Here is a 25,497-nt window from a genome sequence, read left to right on the forward strand (position 1 = left end):
ACAAAAGAGTTATATAATTAGGAAAAATATTTTCTACTTTTCCCTTAATAATCCAAGGAATCCCAATATTTCAAAAGAAAAGTAGGCCATTTCTTTACCAGAAAAAAAGTGGTATGTTCAGGTGATTTAAAAGCAAAAAATATAAATAAATAAATAAAAATAAATATATGTAACATTTTAAAACTATAAATTTTAAAGATAATCACTACAATTCACACACATAATATTACATATATAATTCAATTTGTTATAGTTTTCCTTTGTCTAATTCTGTATCTGTATATTCTTTATGACTAAATTTCTTATCTGGTTAATTTTTAAATATGTTTTAGTTTAATTGTGTAATTTCACCTAAATTTCACTTTAATTATTTATTTCTTTGGTATAATCTTTATACATCTCATAATTTTGTATGTTGCATGATGTGTCATCATCTACTTTATGAAAACAATGTTTTTCATACAGTCCTTGATAATTAGGAGTATACATCTTCCAAACATATCAATGAGAAATAAGACATTTGGTTATTTTTATATGATTATATGTAAATAAATACCACATTTTGGAATATCTAGAAAAATCTAAATGTCTGGCACCATGTTGACAAAACATCCATGATGAATAAATTAATTTGTCAAATTCTCTCAAATATATGCTCCATGTGCACACACAGCCTTAGGTGTTTAGTTATACAACAAACCTGTTAAAGTTTTTGTTTTATCTTGTTATTTTACCAATGTGATTATTGAAGAGTCTTTCTGTTCCTCTTCAGCAGTTATTTTATATATATAAAATGTGTGTAAAATGTGGATTGTGAAAAAAGAAAAAAACTGTTTCCACATAATATCATAACTCTTGTTTAACTGGAGAGATACAATTGACTAAATAAAAAAATGTACAAATGAAGTGCTTTATTAATCGAATAATTATCAATAAAAATGGTCAATCCAATAGCCTGTAGAGAAGAAAATAAATCAGAAAGGAACTAGTCTGTTGGGATTTCACTAAGAAAAGGAATCTGTCCACTTTCAGATCCAATGACTTATTTTAATCCTATTCAAATCTAGATTTGAACTGCTAAAATTGTATTAGTGTCTATATATAGAAGTAGAAGGAAAATTCTTTTCTTTTTTTTTTTAAAGATTTTATTTATTTATTCATGAGAGACGGGGGGGGAGAGAGAGAGAGAGAGAGAGAGAAGCAGAGGGAGAAGCAGGCTCCCAAGGAGCAGGGAGCCCGATGCGGGACTCGATCCCAGGACATCGGGATCATGACCTGAGCCGAAGGCAGATGCCCAACCATCTGAGCCACCCAGGCGCCCGAAAATTCTTTTTATAAACACTTATTTCCCTGTGACTCCTCAGGGAAAATGTCAGATTTAAAAGGGGGGTTCTTCATGTTAGTTTAGTGCTCTGCAGTCTTCAAAGGCATACAGTAATAATATTTGTATTCAATGAAAACTATTTTATTTCCAGGACTCAAACCACACCTACATTCAAATGTAAACCATAGAGGGAGGGAAAAAAAGAGGACCAAAAATCATGAGTGCTTCTGGCATGGGAAGGACTCTATATAACCCTTTACCTCTCTTCCCTTGCCTTCACAATTATATTTAGAGTGGATAATTTTCTAAAATCCTATCATTCTATATGATTCAACAACAACAACAAAATTATCGTAAGCCAGTTTTTAATTAAGGTATATACTTGCCTTAAATCATTTATTCAAAGAAAAACTAGCAAAACAATTTAGGATAAAAAAATGGGATGATGCAAAAAGCAAAGCCAAGGGAAAGCCTATATGGGTACACCAACCAGGAGGGCTTCAGCTTGCTAAACTCACAAAAGTAGTGAGGAAATTTTTGATTCTAAATCTAAAAAATGTTTCCTGTGTACTGACATGATTATTTTTTGTCAATATCATATTTAGTGCCAAGCTTTCTAGTATGTAATGTAAAATGCACAAACTTGTCAATTATGGTATTCATAGTGAGAGAAATAAAAATATTAATCCTTTATTTAAGGAGAATTATAAAATTCTACATTACACTAATATCAGGGATTTAGCCAAAGATTCTCAAAAATAGAACATTCTCTGAATTAATGAACAATGATATCACAAAAATAACATAAATAATTTTCTATTACAAGGTCTAGCAGAATAGTACTTAATGGCTCCAAATATTAATAATTTCACAAACTGAAAGAAACTGACCAATATATTTAGAAATGCATTTTTAAAGATAGAAGAAACATACAATGACAAACTTTCCAACTATGGATTTAAAGGATGACCATATTTTATTGACACAATTACTTGATAATGGTTTTAGAAAAGTGGACACCAAACAAATCAAGCAAACAATCAAGAAACAACAATAAAAGAATAAACTAAAGAGAAATAAAGAAAAGCATGCTAGGAAATCTATAAACAAGATCAAATTGCCATTTATAAGAAATAAAATTGAAGTAAACATGCAAAAGACGCACTAAGAAAAGTAGAATACATCCTTGGAGAAGGAAAATTAAACATGCAGAAAAACAAGAGTTTGAGTTTTGAGAGTAACAAGGTAGTGTGAGGCCCAATTTACCTTCACTGTCTGACATGGCATGTTGGAAGTCATCCATGATGAACGCTATGTCACGGTCGTAGCCTCGAGTTCGTGATTCTTCTCTCATGTGTTGCTGAACTTCAGGCAATGAGTGACTTGATCCAAACTGATCCCTGGTGTCTGCAGATATTGGTGGAAGAGGTCCAGCTGCAGCCCTGGCCATTCCCATTGGCTGGCCAACGGGACTGAGTGGACTTTCTTCTTCAGAATTTTGGGCCACAATTGGTATTCTTCCTCTACTCTGGCTAATTGGTAAGCTGGTCGGCTTAGTTCTGCCAGAAGGTGATGCATGACTAAAGGAAACATCTAGAGCTTCAGCCTCTTGAGCTTTCAGTCTTAGGGAAGAGCTGGAAGAATCTCTTTTAATTGATAAGTCAAGGCCATAGACAGAAGAAGGTCTGGAAGAAGGTCTGGACCTGCTGCCACTACTGTATGGCTTATCTGCTTCATCCTGCAAAGCCGACCTTAGGGTATTTCCTAATGTGCCCAGCCCTGTGCTAAGAGATGACCCCATAAATTTCTGTTGGTCTGTAATATTTTTTCTGAGGCCAAAAGTGATGTCATCTTGAAGCAGCCTTGCTCTGGAAGAAATGCCACCAAGAGAAGAAGTGCTAGAAGTCATATAGCTTGAATAATCAGGTTCAAGATCTCTACTTTCTTGAATGGGTGAAAATTTTGACATTTTAGGATCAATTAGTGACTTCTTATGTTTTGATTGTTTTTGATAAAGTATGGCTGCTGGTAGTTGTTTTGCTGCTTGTTTTTCAAGTGTGAGTCTACTAATGCTGTACTTTTCCGATTTTGGAAAATGTCTATAGCCCACATCAGCATGGTAATAATGGGAAAGACCAGCAAGGTGATCTAAGCTCTCTGCCCCTCTACGGAATTCTTGTTTAATCTGATGTTTCAGAAGCTTTAACTCATAGGGATCTTCCATGGGATCTTCCTCTGCTTTCACATAACTATGCAATCGGGAGGAAGTCTGTAAAGGTGCTAGGAAATCTGTCACTTCTTGAGACCTACGTGTTTCAGTGGAGCGAAGGAGACGATCTGTTTTTGACAGATCCTTTTCATGAAGGCTAAACGCAGTGCTTAGTGCTGCTGTTCCTTTGGTAATCTCTCCAATGTCATCAATTAGGACATAATTTCGTGGAGTATGATGGTCAATATCTGCATAGAAAGAATCTGCAGATATGCTTGATATTGGACTGCTTGCCATGCTACTTCTTTCCTCCAATCCTATTCTCAAATCTAAGCTATTGTACTTACTCCCAAGATGAGAAACAGCATATGTATTATCAGTAGAAACAGGTGCTATCATCAGGGGTTGGTTGCGAATCACCTCATAGTTTGAAGTTATCTTGGGCTCCAAATATAATGTAGTTTGCCGTGGCTTTTGTTGTATCACCATCATCTGTGATGGTAACTGGTAAGAAGGTTGTGGGGTTGGTGTAGGTTGAGCTTGAGGAGTGAAGGACATTGTTGCAACAGCCTGAAATGTTGGTTGAGTCTGATAAGGTGAAACTTGTTGATGGTACAAAGTCTGTTGCTGAAAATGGGACTGTTGGGTGTATGGGGTAGGTGCTTGGGTAGGAAGAGCTGGGGAAGAATATTGGTATTGTGTATAAGGACTTGTAGGAGGAACTAGTTGAGATTCTGTTTGGGTTTGCGGTGGTATAAACTGGCTGAATTCAGTTTGGGGAGCAGTTCTCGGTCGCTCTATGCCATGCTGACTTTCTATTCGAGTTGGTCGGGTGCTGCTCACCTCACTGTCAGACATGTAATCCCGATCCTCAGCTACTCCCTGGAGGTAGGCTCGCTCTCTCTTTTCTCTCTCTTTTAATAATGCCTCCTTCCTCCTGTTAATTCCCATTTCCAGGTACCGTAACTTGGCATCAATCTCCTTTTCTTCCTCATCCAGTTCTGCTTGTTTCTTTCTCAGCTTTGCAGATTCCCTCTCTACAAGATCAAGTTCTCTGTCTATATCCTGGAGAATCTTGGCTCGTGCCATTGTGTTGGTTCTGCAGATCCTCCTCCTGGAAACTGTGCCCATTGTGCTGTATGTTGACTGAGTGCCTGTGGAGGTCTCCTCAGGGGGTGGGTTTGGTAGAGTTCTCTTAACTTTTTTCTGGGTGCCAGAAGGTGTCATGGTTTGAGAACCTTTTGTCTATAATACACAAAAAATAAAACTTTATTAAGAAGGGAAAAAAGATTTAAAAACTTTATAACTTACATTTTAAATAAAAATGATTTCATGTATGTTTTAGCCATGACAACATAATAAAACAAAATTTTTATATATTATTTCAAGTATTAGTCACAAATACAATTAACTGAAAGATAAATTTTCCTTTCTTGGCAAGTTGGTTATTTATTATTACAACTTCTGTAACATTAGAAGTGAATTTGGAAATCAAGCACAGAACTCATTGCTACATGGGCTTATGTTTTAGTTAGACTCTTAAGAGAATTCTAGAAACTCATTTTTCATCCTGTTTAGTACACATAAAACTATTTGCTAAATGTATTCCCAGAGTATGTGTGTTAGATGTCTAAAATTTAAGTTATATTTGTTGAGGATGCACAGTTACCACTGTTAATTTCAATTGTTTGCTTCTATCTTCTCATTCCCACTTCTCCCCCCAACCCCCACCCCCACCCAAGAGTGGCTGTCATTCCTATTCCAATCATAAAATATTTTGAAAGAAAAATTTTAAATCTCTAATGTCTTTTTTTCCCCAAAAGAGTAATCTAATTTTCTATTTAATATTTCATTATTTTCATGACCATTTGGGTCTTATGTTTTATTTCAATTTTATTATTCTTTAGTAATTTTGGTTTTAGCAACATATACATGAAGCAGAGGGAACTGACTGCAATAAAAACACACTGATTTTTTTAAAAAAATCTTATATCATCGATGAAATGTCAGATATGTTAGGTTTCATTTGGTTTGTCACAAACTTGTATTATAAGAATCACTGATCTTGAGAACCATACAATTTTAGAATATCAAAACATGTGACAGATTATTTTCAATAAACTGATGTAAACAGACAGTCTTTCCTAACACACAGAAAACAGAGACCTAGACAAAATGCCACGATGGAGGAATTCATCCCAAAAGAAAGAACAAGAAAAGGGTCATGGTCAGGGATCTAACTGAAACAGACACAAGCAAACTCCCTGATCTAGAATTTAAAACAGCAGTCATAAAGATACGAAGCTGGACTTGAGAAAAGCATAGAAGATACCACGGAGTCCCTTACCACAGAGACAAAAGATCTAAAAAATAGTCAGACCAAAGTAGGAAATGCAATAGCTAAGATTCGAAACAGACTGGATGTAATGACCACAAGGATGGAAGAAGTAGAGGAATGAGTAAGTGATATAAAAGGTAAAGTTATGAAAAACAATGAAGCTGAAAAGAAGAGGGAAAGAAAAATATTAGATCATGTATATAGACTTAGGGAATTCAGTAACTCCATAAAGCATACTAACATTCATATAGTAGGAGTCCCAGAAGAAGAGAGGCAAAAGGGGACAGAAGGTTATTTGAGAAAATTGCAGCTGAAAACTTCCCCAATCTAGGAAAGGAAACAGACATCCAAATCCAGGAGGCACAGAGAATTCCCATTAAAATTTTAAAAAGCAGGCAAACACCAAGACATATAGTGGTTAAATTTGCAAAATACAGCGATAAAGAAAAAATCCTAAAAACGGCAAGGCAAAAGAAGTCCCTTACTTACAAGGGAAGACAAGTAAGGTTAGCAGCTGATCTTTCCACAGAAATTTGGCAGGCCAGAAGAAAGTGGCATGATATATTCAATGTGCTGAATGGGAAAAATATGCAGCCAAGAATGCTCTAACCAGCAAGGCTGTCTGTCATTCAGATTAGAAAGAGAAATAGACAGTTTCCCAGATGAACAAAAACTAAAGGAGTTTGTGACCACTAAACCTGCCTTGCAAGAAATATTAAAGGAAACATTTCTCTGAGTGGGAAGGAAACAATAAGTGACAAAGACTAGAAAGGAACAGAGAAAATCTCCAGAATAAATGAAAAACAATAAGATGGTACTAAATTCAGATCTATGAATAATTACTCTGAATGTAAATGGACTAAATGTTCCAATCAAAAGACACAGGGTGTCAGAATGGATAAAAAAACAAGACCCATCTATACACTGCCTACAAGAGACTCATTTTTGTCCTAAAGATACCTGTAGATTGAAAGTGAGAGGATGGAGAACCATTTAGCATACTAATGGATATTAAAAGAAAGCCAGAGTAATAATACTTATATCAGACAAACTCAATTTTTAAACGAAAGACTGTAGGGGCACCGGGGTGGCTCAGTCACTTAAGCATCTGACTCTTGGTTTTGGCTCTCCGGGTTGTGGGATCCAGCCCCACACTGGGCTCTGCACTCTGCATGGGGTCTGCTTGTCCCTCTCCATCCCCCTCTCAAATAAATAAATAAAATCTTTAAAAATATATATAAAAAATAAAGACTGTAACAAGAGATGAAGAAGGACACTATATCACAACAAGGGAGTATATCCAACAAGAAGATCTAACAATTGTAAATATTTATCCCGCCAACTTGGGAGCACTCAAGTACATAAAACAATTAATAACAAACATAAAGGAACTAATTTATAATAATACAATAATAGTAGGAGACTTTAACACCCCCACTTACACCAGTGGATAGGTCATCTAAGCAGAAAATCAGCAAGGAAACAATGGATTTGAATGACACACTGAACCAGATGGACTTAACAGATATATTCAGGACATTTCATCATATAGCAGAATATATATTCTTTTTGAGTGCACATAGAACATGCTCCAGAATAGATCATAATAGGTTCACAAATCAGGCCTCAACAAGTACAAAAAGAACGAGATCATACCATGCATATTTTCCAACCACAATGTTAAGAAACTTGAAGTCAAGCACAAGAAAATATTTGGAAAGACTACAAATACATAGAGGTTAAAGAACATCCTACTAAAGAATGAATGGACCAACCAGGAAATTAAAAAGAAATTAAAAAATACATGGAAATAATAATAATGAAAACATGACAGTCCAAAACCTTTGGGATGCAGTAAAAGCAGTCCTAAGAGGGACATATATAAGAATACAAACCTACTTCAAGAAGCAAGAAAAATCTCAAATACACAACCTAACCTTACACCTAAAAGAGCTAGAAGAGGAACAACAAATGAAGCCCAAAGCTAGCATAAGGAGGGAAATAATAAAGATTAGGGCAGAAATAAATGATACAAAAATAAACAAAAAAACCCAGTAGAACAGGTCAATGAAGCCAGGGGCTGGTTCTTTGAAAGAATTAATAAAATTGACAAAACTCTAGCCAGTCTTGGCAAAAAAGAAAAGGAAAAGGATCCAAATAAATAGAATCACAAAGGAGAGAGGAGAGATCACAACCAACAACAGAGAAATACAAACAAATATGAGATTATTATGAGCAATTATATGCCAACAAATTAGGCAAGCTGGAAGAAATGGATAAATTCCTAGAAACATATAAACTACAAAAACTGAAATGGGAAGAAATAGAAAATTTGAACAGATTCACAACCAGCAAAGAAATTGAGTCAATAATCAAAAATCTCCTGACAAACAAAAGTTCAGGGCCAGATGGCTTCCCAGGGGAATTCTGCCAAACATTTTAAGAAGAGTTAAAACCTATTCTTCTCAAACTGTTCCAAAAAATACTAATGGAAGGAAAACTTCCAAACTCATTCTCTGAGACCAGAATTACCTTGATTGCAAAATCAGACAAAGACCCCACTAAAATGGAGAATTACAGGCCATATCCCTGATGAACATAGACACAAAAATTCTCAACAGAATACTAGCTATATTAATCCGACAGTACATGAAAAGAATCATTCACCACTATCAAGTGGGATTTATTCCTGGGCTGCAAGGGTGGCTCAATATTCACAAATCAATCAACATGATACACCGTATTAATAAAAGAAAGGACAAGAACCATATGATCTCAACTGATGCAGAAAAAGTGTTTGACAAAGTACAGCATCCATTCTTGATAAAAACCCTCAAGAAAGTAGGGATGGAGGGAACACACCTCAACATCATAAAGGCCATATATGGAAGACCCACAGTTAATATCATCCTCAATGGGGAAAAACTGAGAGCTTTTCCCCTATGGTCAGGAACAGAACAAGGATGTCCACTCTGACCATTACTATTTAACAAAGTACTGGAAGTCCTAACCTCAGCAATAAAAGGCATCCAAATTGGTAAGGAAGAAGTCAAACTTTCACTATTTGCAGATGACATGATATTCTATGTAGAAAACCTGAAAGACTCCACCAAAAAACTGCTAGAACGGATAACAAATTCAGTAAAGCTGCAGGGTAAAAATCAATGTACAGAAATCTGTTGCATTTCTATACACCAATAATGAAGCAGGAGAAAAAGAAATCAAGGAATCAATCCCATTTTACAATTGCACCAAAAACCGTAAGATACCTAGGAAAAAACTGTGGGTTAATGGAGGGAAGTGGTGGGGGGGTAGGCAAAATGGGTGATGGGTATTAAGGAAGGCACTTGTTGTGAGGAGCACTGGGTGTTATATGTAAGTGATGAATCACTTAATCCTACATCTGAAACTAATTTTACCATATATGTTAATTCACTAGAATTTAAATAAAAACATGGAAATAATAGATACCTAGGAATAAACCCAACCAAAGAGCCAAAAGATCTGTACTCTGAAAACTACAGAACACTTATGAAAGAAAGAAAGTTAAGAGGACACAAAGAAATAGAAAAACATTTCATGCTCATGGATTGGAAGAACAAATATTGTTAAAATGTCTATACCACCCAGAGCACTGTACACATTTTATGCAAACCCAAAAAAAATACCACCGCATTTTTCACAGAGTTAGAACAAACAATCCTAAAATTTGTATGGAACCACAAAAGATCCTGAATAGACAAACTAATCTTGAAAAAGAAAAGCAAAGCTGCAGGCATCACAATTCTGGACTTCAAGGTATATTACAAAGCTGTAGTGACCAACACAGTATGGTACTGGCACAAAAACAGACATATAGATCAGTGGAACAGAATAGAGAACCCAGAAATGGACTCACAACTATCTGGTCAACTAATCTTCAACAAAGTAATAAAGAATATCTAATGGAAAAAAGACAGTCTCTTCAACAAATGGTGTTGGGAAACCTGGACAGCAACCTGAAAAAGAATGAAACTGGACCACTTTCTTACATCAGATACAGAGATAAATTCAAAATGATGAGAGACCTAATGTGAGACAGGAAACCATCAAAATCCTAGAGGAGAACATGGGCAAGTGACCTCTTTGACATCAGCAACTTCTTACTAGAAATATCTCCTGAGATAAGGCAAACAAAAGCAAAAATGAACTACTGGGACTTCAACAAGATAAAAAAACTTCTGCACAGCAAAGGAAACAATCAGCAAAACTAAAAGGCAACCTTTGGAATGGGAGAAGATATTTGCAAATGACTTATCTGATAAAGGGTTAGCATCCAAAATCTATAAATAACTTATCAAACTCAACAATTAAAGACAAACTCAATTAAAGACAAACAATCCAGTTAAGAAACGGGCAGAAGACATGAATAGACATTTTTTCAAAGAAGACATCCAAATGGCTAACAGGCACATGAAAAGCTGCTCAGCATTACTCATCACCAGAGAAATACAAATCAAAACTATGATGAGATAACTATCACCTCACACCTGTCAGATGGCTAAAATTAACAAGATAGGAAACAACAGATTCTGGTGAGAACATGGAGAAAGGAGAACCCTCTTCCATTGTTGGTGGGAATGCAAACTGGTGCAGCTACTCTAGAAAACAGTATGGAGGTTCCCCCAAAGTGAAAAATAGAATTACCCTATGACCCAGCAATTGCATTATTAGGTATTTATCCAAAGGATATAAAAATACTGATTCAAAGGGGCACATGCACCCCAATGTTTATAGCAGCACTATCAACAATAGCCAAATTATGGGAAGAGCCCGAATGTCCACTGACTGGTGAATGGAAAAACAAGCTGTGGTGTATATATACAATGAAATATTACTCAGCCATCAAAAAGAATGAAATCTTGCCATTTGCAAAGACATGGATGGAGCTTGAGTGTATTACACTAAGTGAAATAAGTCAGTCAAAGAAAGACAAATAACAAATGATTTCACTCACATGTGGAATTTAAGAAACAAAACAGATGAACAAAAGGGAAAAAAAGAGAGAGGCAAACCAGGAAAAAGACTGTAGCTATAGAGAACAAACTAAGGGTTGTTGGAGGGGAAATGGGTGGTGGATGGGCTAAATGGGTGATGGGTATTAAGGAGGGTGCTTGTTGTGATGAGCACAGTGTTATATGTAAGTGATGAATCACTAAATTCTACTCCTGAAACTAATTTTTTTTTAAAAACTTGAAACAAATAAACAAAAATAAACTGATATAAACAAAATTACCTAAACCTTTAATAGCATATTCACAACTAGCTTTCCGGTCTTCTGGATATTCTTTACAAAATGCCTTTTTCTCTTTTTCTTACTAATAATCCAAAGACCTTAATTCTCCCCTTTTCCCAGTTACTAAATATCAAAAGCAGAAAAATAATAGAAGGTATGTGAGACTTATTTCTAATTAATTAGATCATATTTGTCTAAGACCCTCTGTTTTCACTGGTTTTTTTTTTTTATTACTTCCAAATTCATTTCCTTGGTGTCTTTATCTGCCTTGTGTTATAATTTTTCTGCTCCCTTTATTTAAATTAACAGATGCATACAACAATACATAATAAATATTTTACAGAGTTGTCCAATTTGATCTCCATAACAACCCTATGACTTAATTAAATAAATGAAAAGAATTGAAAGTGAGAGAGAATAAATAACATGCCAAACAGCTGCTTTTGGCGCTCCAATTCCCCATATTCCTTGAGATTTTTCTGTGAGGAGGAACAAACCACAATTTCAGAATCACTCTACCATATTTCACCAACTTGTAAGATTAATTCATTGTGAATTTGCATCCAAATGTTTTAAAATTTCAGAAATGAGCATAAACCTTGATCGTTAGGATATGGCTTCTCTTTTTTTTAAGATTTATTTATCTGAGAGACAGAGAGCGAGCACACGGGAGAGAGAGTAGAGCCCCCATTGAGCAGGGAGCCCGATGTGGGGCTCAATCCCAGGACCCTGGGATTATGACCCGAGCTGAAGGCAGCCGCTTAACCGACGGAGATACCCAGGTGCCCCAGGATATGGCTTCTGATTATGAAATGGGTGCACATATTTGTTAATGAAAGAATGATAAATGGGTAACATAAGAACTTGCAATTATTTTTATAGTTTTAGAATCAATAACTGAATTCCTCAGAATTCATTGAGTGGAATGAGAGTATATATGCAATCTTATTGCATATGATTGCATTATGAGGAACTGTATAAGTTCTTATTATTCACTGCTCATACACGTAATTTTTTTCCTAATTTACCTTTCATAGTTTATAATTTTTACTTGAGAGAAGAGGCTTAGTCAAACTCAATTTTTTCTTTTTATAAAGTCACAGGCTAAAGAAGCATTCTAGGTATTGGGGATTTCTAATTATCATCCAGGGTTGCAAATATTTAACCATCCATGACTTGTGTTTATTAATATTTTGTGTGCCACGGATGTGAGTCATGGAAGCAAGAGACAAAGCTGGTTGGAAGTAGGTAGATACTTATTAAGTTAGCCTAGCTCACCACTCAGGCTCCACAAACCTAAGTAGCTTTGCTGTTCTCTGCTTGGTAACAAAATCGCTTTAACTCTGACTATAGACAGAGTCACAAAGTTGGAGACTTGTCAAGGTCTCAGCCATACTCCTCCTGACTGAGAGGAAGTGGAGCACAGTGATTGAAAGCTTGTCTCTCAGGGCAGACACTCAAGAGTTTCAATCCCAGCTCTGCTCTTTTAGTAGCTGTGAGACTAAAGCAGGTTGCTTCCACTCCCTGAGGCTCAGTTTTCTTATATGGAAAAGGAGGTTAGTATTCAATATTTCAATATTATTGGTTTGTCTAAGGAACAAATGAGTTAAAACGAGTAAAGAGTCTAGATTAGTTATAACCCCAAGGGCAGATGGAAATATAATAGAGAATTTGAAATGATGTCTGGCCAACTTACAATTTAAAAATAACTGACTTTCGGGCGCCTGGGTGGCTCAGTAGGTTAAGCAACCGCCTTCGGCTCAGGTCATGATCCTGGAGTCCCGGGATCGAGTCCCACATCGGGCTCCCTGCTCAGCGGGGAGTCTGCTTCTCCCTCTGACCCTCCCCCCTCTTGTGCTTTCTACCTCTCATTCTCTCTCTCTCTCTCTCTAATAAATAAATAAAAAATCTTTAAAAAATATTATAAAAAGAACTGACTTTCAAGACCATAAATAACTTCTAACCTGGTTATTTAATTCTAATTCAATCAATATGTTGTAAAACAAGAGTAAAGAATCCCAAAGCAGAGAATCAAATCAAAACAAAACAATATAATTGCTTAGAAAAAAAAATCAAGAGATGTAAAAAAGAAAGCTTATCATGACTAACGAAGATGTAGTTGGTGGTCATGATTAGAGATGATGACAAAAATCTAGAAAAGTCTTGGTATTCAATAAGATTTTCCTCAATGACTAGCTTGGCAAAAGTTGTTTTTAGACAGATCCGGTGCCCTTAAACTAAAAAAAATATTGTATTGCATATATAAATTTAAGATATTTTAAAATAGCTGTGCAGAGTGAGGCAAGGGAAAGGAACAGTAAGTCCTAACAACAGAACAGAGGTTAAAGAGGGACTGGAGAATCACTAATTTCAATTGCACTACCTAGGAAGTAATTGTGATCAGAGGCAAATAAACTCCAAGATAAGTTTTCAGTCCAAAGTTATTTTAAACAACATTTTTCTCAGGAGAGTCCATTTATAACATGCATCTTATATAGCAAGGGAAAGGAATTTTTCTCGTTCCGAGTTGTCAGGGCTATTAGTAAAAATAGCTAAGGTATATGGACACACTATCCCAAAGTCTTTAAATATATGCATGTGTATTATGTCTTTGTCAAAATAATTAGGCTCAATCTAAAGATAAGTAAAGGAGGAAACCTATTTTTTTCAAAAAGCTGAACTAAGAACAGATGCTAGACCAAAATTATTCATTGATTGCTATAAATAATAAATATGGCAAAATTCAACTTACTAATTTATTTCAGTAGTTGCTAAGTCTAATTCTAAAATGCATTGTTCTAGTTACTAAAGGCACAGAACTAGAACTAAGAGGCATGAGATAAAACAAGCTCAATTAAACCTTATTCGCAAAGAACTTGTAAATCAGGAATATCTTTTAGGAATCTGTGTGAAGAAACTACTTTTTTGCTAAGCAGCTCTTGTTGTCAATATCAGAGATACACTTCTAAACCATGGTACCACTAGAGAGACATAGGAACGTATTTTTATTTCATAAATGTCGAAAATTGAAAATCAGTTTTCATCATGATACCATCTTGAGTTTTTAAGCTTATTCTTTCAGTTAAGCAGGAAAAGTTCTTATAAAGACCCTTTACTTTCAGATAATGGGGATGTGGATACACTTCTAAACAGTATAATTCCACATAGATTTATTGATAAATAAGTTATTTTGATGCAGAAAATATAATTTTCTAGAGAAAGCACAACCTCTTAAAATATCATCTATATAACAAGTCAGCTGGTAAATTAGAAGAGCATATGAACAGAGTGTATTGGGACCCAGAATAAAAAGGGCTTACCTTAAGACTCGGGAAGGAAAGATGGGTTAAACAATAACAGAAATTCTGGGTCTTTTTTATATATTTTATTTATTTATTTGAGAGGGATATATATAGAGAGAGAGCACATGGCGGGGGGGTGGGGGGGAGGAGCAGAGGGAGCAGGAAATGCAGACTTCACCCTGAGCACAGAGCCCTACGTGGGGCACGATCCTCCAACCCTGAGATCATGTCCTGAGCCGAGGTGAAGTCGGAGGCTTGACCAACTGAGCCACCCATGTGCCCCTTATTCATTGTTTTAAAGATTTTCAGAAAGCCTGGGTCTTGAAGAATGTATGCGACTTAAACAGGAGAATCATTTGTATGTGGAGGGAACAGTATGAAATGTACGTTTTCCGAAAAACACCAAGGATTTTCTGGTTTCACTTTGGCCTGGTGATGCATTAATACTTGTGAGAAGGAAACACATCCAGCGAGTGTTCTATGCAAACAGAAAGAGGAAAAATGGAAGAGCAAATAAAATTTGTGTGTGTGTGAATACAGACATATTCATATATAGAGATACACATAAACACCTTGAAAGCTGTATCTATATTAAAATCTCCATCCATTTTCTTTCTTTTTTTTTTTTTTACAGATGGAAAAGGTAATCCTGGTTATTACATACTGGTCAAATTAACTCCAATGCCGTGTGAAATCCCAGGACAAACCGTGAAACTGTAAATGTGCCAGCATTAGCAATGACTTGTAATGCAGGGTATTGGGTAGCAATCAGCGTGGCTTTGTCAAAGACAAAATTGTGACAACCCAGTTTAATTTCCTTCGATGATAATGTGGCAGAGAATGTGGATAACACATAAACGACAGATACAATCTCTCAGAGTTCCAGCAAAGCATTTCATGTTGCCCCATGACAAAAGCACCGACATAATTTTGGCCACGAGTATAGAAAGTGGGCAAATAATGTGTCAGATCTGCATGCAGACCTTGGCACGAATGATATTTTTGACCACATGACTTTATGTTGGAGGGGGCGCTGTTTTCAGCACATCCTCCCTCAGTCATATCAATCGAAAAATGTCACTCAGCACTGTCAAATGTCTCAGAGGGAAAGAAAAGAAAACAGTCACAGGTTGAGAAAAAAACAAAAAACAAAAAACACTGGTGGAGCAGAATATACAAGGGGATGTCTCAGAAAGAGATCACTGATCTCTTGTTATTTAATATATCAACTGATGAAGAGAATGCTAGTATTTCTGTATTATAGTGCCTTGGTCTGAATTGAAAAGGCAAGCTTCTTAGAGGAACAGGGATTTGAATGGTGCCTTGAGTAAGAGAACTCTCGGGATAAAAAGCCAAAGCACTGTACTAAATACGGGGATTGTAATAATGAGTACGAGGTGGTACCTGCTCTTTAATTATGTAGTATAATCTACGGAAATGGAGATTACAAACTGCCCTCGGGATCATTTGTCCCACTCTATCTGAATTCTCTTCATCCAGGCCTGGAAATACTGTGAATGTGAGGGTAAGTCCTTGCCTTGGTAAGAATAATACTTACACAAACTACTCTGCTCTCTGACTTTATTTGCGTCTGCCTGTTCCTGGCCATTCATTGTTTTTAGGGTATAAACATCATCTATAAAGAGCTATGCTCTTTAAGCATCAGGAAGGCATATGAAATGTCTAGGTTTTTTTTCCCCCTGCAAACAAGATTTATCTTTTTAAAATACATGAGGATAAGTTAGCATATTCCTTTAACTTTGGGAAGTTGGGGTAGAGGATGAGGAGGAAGCTCTAAGGCAAACAGAAGGCTACAAGTTAGGAAATAGGAGTTTACACATCCTTCCTTATAAATTGACTAGAAGGAGAGTTTCACTCTGAAATGTCAATGAAAACATTAATTCCTTCAAGGGGTCTCTCCTCCCCCAATATCAATCAGTTTCCAGTTATGAGACAAAAGAGTTGAATATAAAAATATTCAACATTCTGTCCTATGCATTATCTCATTAATAAAGCATCCCCCAAATAGGCCCACAATCCCTCTCTCCCACCCCACCCCCAGAGAACACTAAAACATACAAAATGTTTAGTGCAAGGGCTCAAGAATTTCGACTTCTTGAAGATGTACAAGAAAAATAAAAGCTAACAGAGGAGTAACTTGTGAAAAATAAAATTATAAATAATACCACTCATGGGAAAATACTTTAAAAACTGATAAAACATGGTTCGTCTCCCCCTCCGATTTCCGCCCCCCCCCCCCGGAGATGAACCATGAGAGACTACGGATTCTGAAAAACAAACTGAGGGTTCTAGAGGGGAGAGGGGTGGGCGGATGGGTTAGCCTGGTGATGGGTATTAAAGAGGGCGCGTTCTGCATGGAGCACTGGGTGTTATGCACAAACAATGAATCATGGAACACTACATCAAAAACTAATGATTAACATAATAAAAAAAAACCTGATAAAACATTTAAAATCCATTAGGCATTGAAACACGGCACAAGGCTTCGCACATACAAAATAAAGCCGTCAAATTTCTTCAACTGGAGTACTGTGGAATAGTTTAACAACTACTTCGATAAATCAAAACTCTAAATAGGCAGGATCATTATTGCTATGTGAATATCAATGAATTATAGAAAGCTTATAGGCATCCTTATCAATAAATAGTTGAAATTCCACTGCCACGGGAGAGAATTTACCATTTGTAAATGTAAATGAAATTGTCTTTTAAAAGTAGTTTTCTCCTAATTGTTGTAATATTCTAATAACAAGAAAAAGAAAAGGAGAAACTCAACTACAGGACTGTATTAACAGGAGAATAAAAACAATGTAACAGAGCATATTTAAAGTTGTACACCTACAAGTTATTTCTCAATCTAGTAGTATGGACAAAAATGATCTCCACTTATATTGTGAAAATGGCCCTCAATATTTCATCAGCAATCTTTAAGCTTCTCCCTAATGCACCTCTCGTCCCAGTTGTTTTGTTTTCTTGCTGAAAGTCACTGCTCTTGGGCTGAGCAGCCATGCAGAAAACTAGTTTCTACCTCACTGGACAGAAGCATTAGAGATGTCAGTCTGTGCAACACTTACTGCCTTATATTTTTTGCAGTGTCCCAAAGAGATTAATTTCTTTTCTTGCCTAAGATCTGTCTATGAAGTATTTTTCAAAGCCGTCTTAAAAGCTTTTTAGGGGATACATGTTTGTATGTGCATGTATTTGTCCTCTCTCCTCTCCCTTCCTCCCTCCTCCCTTCCCTCCTCCCCCCCCTTTTTTTCTTTTCTAACATTAAATCAGATGGCTGTATTTCAGTGAATGCAACAAAGTCTTATTTGTTCATATGCTCCTTTGATATAGTTTGGTATAATGGCATAATATGTAGGGCTTCCCCCCCCGCCACCGCCAGACTGACAACTGCCTTATTCAACTACCACACACTATATATAGAGTTTGAGAAGGATATTCATATTGTCACAAATCTCCTCAGAAGAGTGTTTTCGTGTAAGTTTTATCTGAAACTTATTATAGTCAAATGACAGATTTAGGACCACAAGAAAGTCAGGACTGATTGTACACTGCCTTTGGGCTATTCATCTATCATTCTTGATATTTATATCATAAGGGTAGGTTTGAAGCGGATAAACCCCTCTTCTACACAGTGATTAGTATTCTCTTTAGCAATCTGTTTACTACTACTCTGTCACTAACAGGTGCTCGTTCTTTTCTAGAATCATCTGCATATATACTCAGGTTTTTGTATTTTCAGACTTTATCTATCTACAGTTTAACCATTCCATAAAGGGGCAATGAAAACCTTTTTCTAAGGCGTTTACTTACTCCAAGCTACCTCTGAGAGACCACGTTAATGTGTGAATCCTTTTTCTCTCCTGCCAAGGCCTCTAATAATTATAGGTCACCCAAATCATCTTGCCTGGATTTTAAAGATCTAGTAAAGACTTACCTTCCCATCTTGTCTACTCTTTCTTCTCATTATCGTCTCCCAAAGTGCACAGTAGCAAAATTGCTTGCGGCTTTGCTACTCTTTCCTGCACTGCATTTTTATAAATGCCAATCCACATTTCCCTTACACTAACATATTCTTCCAATATATTAAATCATAAGTATATATTTATTAAATTTCTGCCACACCTTTCTTAGAGAGAAACTATTATTAATTCCAGGTTTCAGATACTTATAACTAGACACAGTATATAATTTGGCCAAACTTGCAGCACTAATAAGTGGCTGAGCTGGGACTTAACTCCATGTTTGCCTCATGCCAATGCTCAAGATTAAGTACACTGTTATTTATTTAAAATTCAAAATATTTTATCTATTTTTAAAGATTTTATTTATTTATTTGAGTGAGAGCGAGCATGAGCGGGGCTGGGGGGAGGGACAGACAAGAAGATCCACTGAGCAGGGAGCCCGACACAGTGCTCGATCCCAGGACCCCGGGATCATGACCTGGGTCAGAGGCAGATGCCTAACCGACTGAGCTACCCAGGTGCTCCCAAATTCAAAATATTTAAAAAATTTATCTACAATGAAGATTTCTACCTTAGGAAATATGATAAATAATGAACATGTGTTAACAAAGTACGCTCATATCTGATACATCAAATCAATAATATATTTAAAACTTTGGAGGAAGCAAATCTTTATAAAAATGAGAAGTAACAAACAAAATTAGTTATCAATCTGACACTTATTTTCAGTTTTCTTGAAACTTGATACTCATCTGATATTTTTCAAACTATCAATCTTCATTATCTAAGCAGTGTGTGTATTTCCTAAATTTCTAGAAAATGTAGTCAAGAAATTACTATTATTTTATGAAATGAGCAGTTGTTTTGGAGGAGTCTAACATGAAGTGTATACTTTGATTACTTGGGATTGCTGAATTCTGCTTTTTGGCCCTCTGCCCATCTATCCGACAAACAGATAATAATTCTGTATTAGGTGCCATGTTCTGTGCCACACCATGGTAACATAAGGATGAATGATCCTGGTGTCATTTATGTCTTTAAGCAGCTTTCAGAACTTAGAAAAATAATAGAGACATTTCACCAAGCACTGTGATTTGACATGATAAATTTTATAATAAAAGCTTACATGTGGTTCTTAGAGAGCATAAAGAGAGCAGCTTGTATCTCATACAAATCTCTCTCTCTCTCTATATATATATATAGAGGCCTCTGAGGAGACACCTTGTGTTAGTGTTTCTAGATGCTAAGAAGGAGGGGCACCTGTCTGACTCAGTTGGTAGAGCATGTGACGCCTGATTTCGGGGTAAATTGTTCAAGCCCCACATTGGGCTTGGAACCTAGTTAAAAAAATAAATAAAAACTAAAAATGCTAGGAAGGAAACTGTCTATAGAGGAATGATCTATTGGCAGCAGAATCCATGTGAAGAGCATAAAAATATGGCTGTACCTACAAAGCCTAGCACATAGTTATATATGTGTGTGTGTGTGTGTGTGTGTGTGTGTGTGTGTGTGTAGGGAGAAAGAGTATCTAGAGGTGAAGCTATAGAGTGATGTATGAGACCATGGAGGGCCTTGAATATCATGTTTGGACTCCATTATGTAGGCAAGGAGAGCCTAAGTACAGATATGACACCATAACAGATAGTTTTGGCAGAAGTTTACTATTACAAATAGTATAAAGAACTGAAAGTCAAATGCATAAATTCTGGTTTCTGTTGTAGACAATTTCTTCCCTCCAAAACCATAACCTTGGTCTCTGACTTCCAGTTTAGTTTGTTTCCCAAATATACTAAGATAATACCTTTGTGAAGCTATGGTTACTAGGTTCCAGGCTCTTTATGTCATGATACTTCAAGTCTAAGGATGATCTATAAGTCTTTTGGCTCCTTTTACAATCCCACTATGGAGTTGCAATGTAAAGGTGTTCATAATATATTTAATTATGCAATATTTTTGATGTGTTCCGATGAGAAAGACACTCTCCTAAGTTCTTAGGGTGGAGGGGAAGATGGCAAAAATCAAAACCATATGGAGTATTTAGAGATAGAAGAGAAGAAAAACAGAAGTATGATTACAGAGAAAGGGATGGATGTAGAAAAATTCAATGTCTGAAAGGGGAGAAGGAAGAATAGTTTGGGACATTACAGAGAAGTTACCAAAAATAAAGTCAAGACAAGAGCATTAGATATGGTGATTGAAAGATTACTGTTTTTTATCCATGAAACACTATTTTAAAAAAATTCTCTACTTTTTATATTCATTATATTTGTATATACACATATATTTGTATATATTTATGTGACAAAGTATAGCTAGCCATATTTTGTTACACAAAAAACACTGTTGTGAAATAATTTGTTTTTCACAGACAACATATACTTTATAATGTAAGGTTTGTATTTTAAAGTACAATATATATTAAAATTATTGCTATGTACCTCTTGTAGAATTTAAGAGCATTTAAAGGCTTTGTCAGTTCCATGTTATTTCTAACACTTACCTGTATCTTTCCTTACATTTTTACTTCCGAAGCCAAGTCTTTGCATTAGTCCAGGACACCGTTCATTCTCTAATATCTGTTGAGCAGCTACTACTGTATTATTCGAGCACTGCTTTTGACCTTGGAAAACAGTAATGAACATGAGCCGTATGGCCTCTTTCTCATGAGAGAGAAATACAGGCACTATATGCAAAATATTAATTATTAATTATAAATGTGCTATATCTTATGAAATGTGAGCTGTCAGAGAGGGTACTGCACATATGCAGGTCTAGAGTCAGGGGAGAATGGGGGTATTCCTTAAACTAAACTGGTTTGGGGCAAAGAGAGCAAGAGAGAGGATGGCATGAGATGGGTCTAGAAAGGTGGGCAAGTCCCTGTGAGCCACACTGATGATATCTAAATACAACATAATTTCAATGAAACGCTAATGCACAGAAATGACCCGACCAATGGAACATACATATGAAAAGCTCTACTTGGCTTCACTGCAGAATGAATAAGATGAGAATGAAGAGAAAAGTAGGAAAACGAATTAAGAGCTGTTTTAGCGGTCAAAAAAAAGGCGCGCCTTTGAAACCCAGCAGGGTCATTGTGGGATACTAATACTATAGAGAATACTAAGGGTTTCAGGCTTTGTTCTTGGGGTTTCGTTTTATTAAATCACTCAATTTAAAATGATCTGAGAAGGTAAATGCTATTGTCGCCACCTTATAAATGAGGAAACTTAGGCACAGCGAGGTTAATCAGCTTCCTCAAGTTCTCACTGCTGAAAGGTGGCAGACAGAATGTGAATGGAGGAAACGAGAAGTTTCGAACTACAGCAGTCTGGCCCCAGAATCATGCGCTAAGCAAAGCATTTTAGATGGTAGACTAGTGATCTATTTCTGCATACCAAATCCTTTCAAAATTCAGTGGCTTCAAAACCACGTTTGTTATCAAGCATATTCTGTTGGTCAGCAACCCAGGCGTGGCTTAGTGGTGTCCTCTGCTCAGGATTTCTCACAGGGCTGCAATCAGGTTGTGAGCTAAGGTTGTGGTATGACTGGAGTGCCTAACTAGGGAAAAATCTACTGCCCCCATCAGGGGGATGCTGGCAGGATTCATTAACCAGAGAGCTGTTGGATTGGAGGTCTCAGTCCCTTCCCGGCCTCCCTTGCTACTTTCCACGGTGGCTTCTGTAGAGCAGCTCACAACTTGGCAGATGACTTCATCAAAGCAAACAAGTAACCTGTGCCAGAGAGGGTACAAGCAAGAGGAGAGTCATAGTCTTTTGTAACCTAAGCTTGGAAGTGACATACCATTTTGTGTGTGTGTGTGTGTGTGTGTGCATATTCTATGCATGCGAAGCAAGTTGTTAAGTGTAGCCCACATTCATGGAGAGGGGACTCCACAAGGGCATAAATACCAGAATGTAGCAATGATTTTAGAAGCTGTCTACAACATAAAATAAACTGAACTTTATGATTGATTGCACATGAAAGATCTGGAAGAGAACAGAGTCAAGGATACCTTGAAAAGAGGTAACACGATCATACATTTGGTGGCTGATGGTTGTGCAAGCTTGTGCCTTCCTTGTGATGTAGGAAGTATGTTTATCTACTATGATTAGTGCAGGGCTTCTCAGGTTTTGAGCAGAGTGGAAAGTAAGAAAGGAAGCTGAGTAGTTAAATCTTGGAGGGGTTTTCTGACAGTGGAAGGGTCTGATTGAGGTAGTGGGCTCTGACTTTTATTTCCATATTCCTGTATATGTGTCTTCCTCTGCAAATGCTCAATAGGCCAGACGCAGAAAAGGAGGAGGCATATATTTGGATTCATGCAGGGCAAATTCCTTGCCAGAGCTGGGAGAAACATTAGAGGAATGGCAAGAGGGCTGCTATGCTGATGAAAGCTTGGATTGAGAGTGGCAGAGATAGAAGGGATGATAAACAGACGAAGGAGAAATTCTAGTAGAGTAGAACAAAGGTCAACTTATGTGAGTAAGCACTGAGAGAGAGTTGACATGATAGTAATATGTATGATTTCTAAGTCAGATAATTTTCAGTTAACTTTAGGGCAGAGAGCAATTATAGGTATGGATGGACAATGTGCAGGAGAACTGATTAGCACTGGAAATGAGCTTTTAGAAGGTAAATAAACAGAGGACCAGGTATTAGATCATCCTCCTCACAGATGTGGAAATTACTCAGGACCTATCAGGACTCTGATGGTGAGATATCAGTTTATTACACACAAATGGAATCACACGATCACTATGCTTATTGATAAAACATGCTGGATTATACTACCGAGACAAATGTATTCTTGGACAGAAAAAGCAAACAGGTTCATTTTGCTTTCTTTTCTATCTTTACTATTTTAAAATAAATTTTGGAGTAACTTCTTATGAAGCAATAAATAATTAATAATGTTTACTGACTTTTCCACATTGCTGAGTGTCTGAGTATGTGCCTATTTATCCTTCTGATGACTGAGTCTCATTCTTTAGACATCTACTCTGACAAGTTTCCCCTGGAGAACATGTACAAACTCTTTGCTGTCTGGTTTCACCTTGCTTTTCTGGGGTATGTTCTGTTGCAAAGCCCTGATTTATAAGCCAGGAATGACTCACTATAGAGGTGACAAGACCCTCTCTGGGTTATTCCTTTAGTCTTTTCTGGATGCCATTTCCTACCAGATAAGACTGGATCAGTCTTTAAGGTGTTTCCAAGAAATAATAATTTATAGATGGTTAATTAAGCACCAAGTGAAAAGGTGAAATCTTAGCAATTTTGCCTTTTGAAATGTATCCTGGGGTTTTCAACTTCCTAGAACATTAGATTTTTCAGTGAAAATTATTTTAAGTGTTCCTCACACTAGGTACTTAGAGAAACAACAAGCATTTGAGATGATAGCTTGCTCTGGGCAAAAATAGGATTTTTAGGCCTTCCTACCACCTGAACAGTTTCCAGCCCTCACAGCCTCGCCTTATATGCATGGTTAAATCAACAAACGTAGGGTTTAGTGGCACTTAGAAGAGGCCCAGACTATTTCCATTTTTTTATACTCTGGATGCATAAGAAACAATGAAATATTCCCAATGGGTTACAAATCTGTGATATATTTTAAATGGTGACATTGAAGAATTAATGCTTTTAAATACACACAGGAATACGCAATGATTTGTACTTGAAGATCACATCGGAACTCTACATTTTGAGGTCTTATTTTCTCAAAATAAGGCCAAGGTCAAATGATCCTCCCTTGATCTCTTCATGATTCTTCCTATACAAGTGAATTTTTTTTCTCAGAAAAGTTGAAAAAGGGATCCATCTTAGGCATACATAAACTTTAATAGGTTGCTGGGAGAGTTCTTTATTACTGAGAGAAATTAATCTAATGATGGAATGTCATGTGTTGGGATTAATTTGGGGGGCCTGGTCCAGTACTGAAATCATTCCACATGTCTGCCTCACTGACCAATTAAGAGCATCATACTTTTTAGAAGTTAGCTACTACTGTGAGTTGTCTTTGCATATGAAATATTAAAATACACTTTTACAAACTATTCTCATTAATTATATTCATGAGCAAAATTATTTTTAATGTTCTTGCATAGAGATGACCAGATTTTATGGTGGTCTTTCAAAGACAACAAGGAGCCCTTTATGACTTTCATAGGCAGCTAATGATTTTTATTCAGAAACAATGACTAAAATTTCTTTAGTTGGGTTTGCTTTTCTTGAAAGCCTGAAAAAAAATCTTAGGCAAATAATGTACATTTAGCAGGATAAATATTCTAAGCAAAACTCATTTTAGTATATTAATTAAATTAAGCTATACATGGATACTTTCACATACTTATCCATTTCTACCTCAAATAATCTAATTATTTATCTATGTAGATTGGCAACCAAAATGCTATGATAATGTAACACATATTTAACTTAATGGCAGTATACAGATTCAGCCCCAAAATGTTTATTTTCACTTATTATAAAATAAAAATGATACAATGATTGCTTTCTTAAACTTATAAACTACTTGACAAGTATGTATTCTAAAATTAAATTATAATCTTTCAAAATTTCAGCTAGCTCTTCTATTCTTCAGTATAATAGTCAAAGCTTCTAATAATTACAGAATATGTCTGGAAAAAAATTATATGATATGCTACAAACTCCTGATCTTTAGATTTTCATCTACCTCTGTCTACCTGTTTTTTTTTCCCCTAGGGGGGAAATAATAATTGTTTTCAATGTGTAAAATATTTTGGTTATAACAGCACATACTTACATATTATAGTTACACAGTAATATATATTAGATTGTAATAGCTCTTACATATGATACTGCTCTCATAGCAGCAAGCACACAATAAATGGTAGATATTACTACAAATGTTTAATTGATTATTATTATAATATGCATTTATTAAAAACAACAGGAATAATTATTTGGTTTCAGAAATTCATAAGCTGAATGCTTTTCCTAAAATAATAAAGGTCTTTGGATTTTACTATCTAATCTAATAATGATTCATTGGGAAAAAAATGTTGGTAAGGCCATATGTATAGAA

General features: G+C 36.1%; 1 protein-coding gene across 5 annotated transcripts in view; it reads right to left on the reverse strand.

The window, feature by feature from the left end:
• Positions 1-25,497, reverse strand: part of PCLO (piccolo presynaptic cytomatrix protein) — a 391,109-nt gene that overhangs the window by 136,665 nt on the left and 228,947 nt on the right. For all 5 annotated transcript variants that reach the window (XM_073898726.1, XM_073898725.1, XM_025872800.2 and 2 more), the window contains exon 7: positions 2,591-4,778. In XM_073898726.1, the coding sequence (XP_073754827.1) occupies positions 2,591-4,778 (2,188 nt within the window). The remainder of the gene's footprint in view (positions 1-2,590; positions 4,779-25,497) is intronic.

Source organism: Callorhinus ursinus, unplaced genomic scaffold (genome assembly GCF_003265705.2).
Source record: "Callorhinus ursinus isolate GAN/ISIS: 27379988/994484 unplaced genomic scaffold, GSC_fseal_2.0 scaffold12, whole genome shotgun sequence".
NCBI lineage: Eukaryota > Metazoa > Chordata > Mammalia > Carnivora > Otariidae > Callorhinus > Callorhinus ursinus.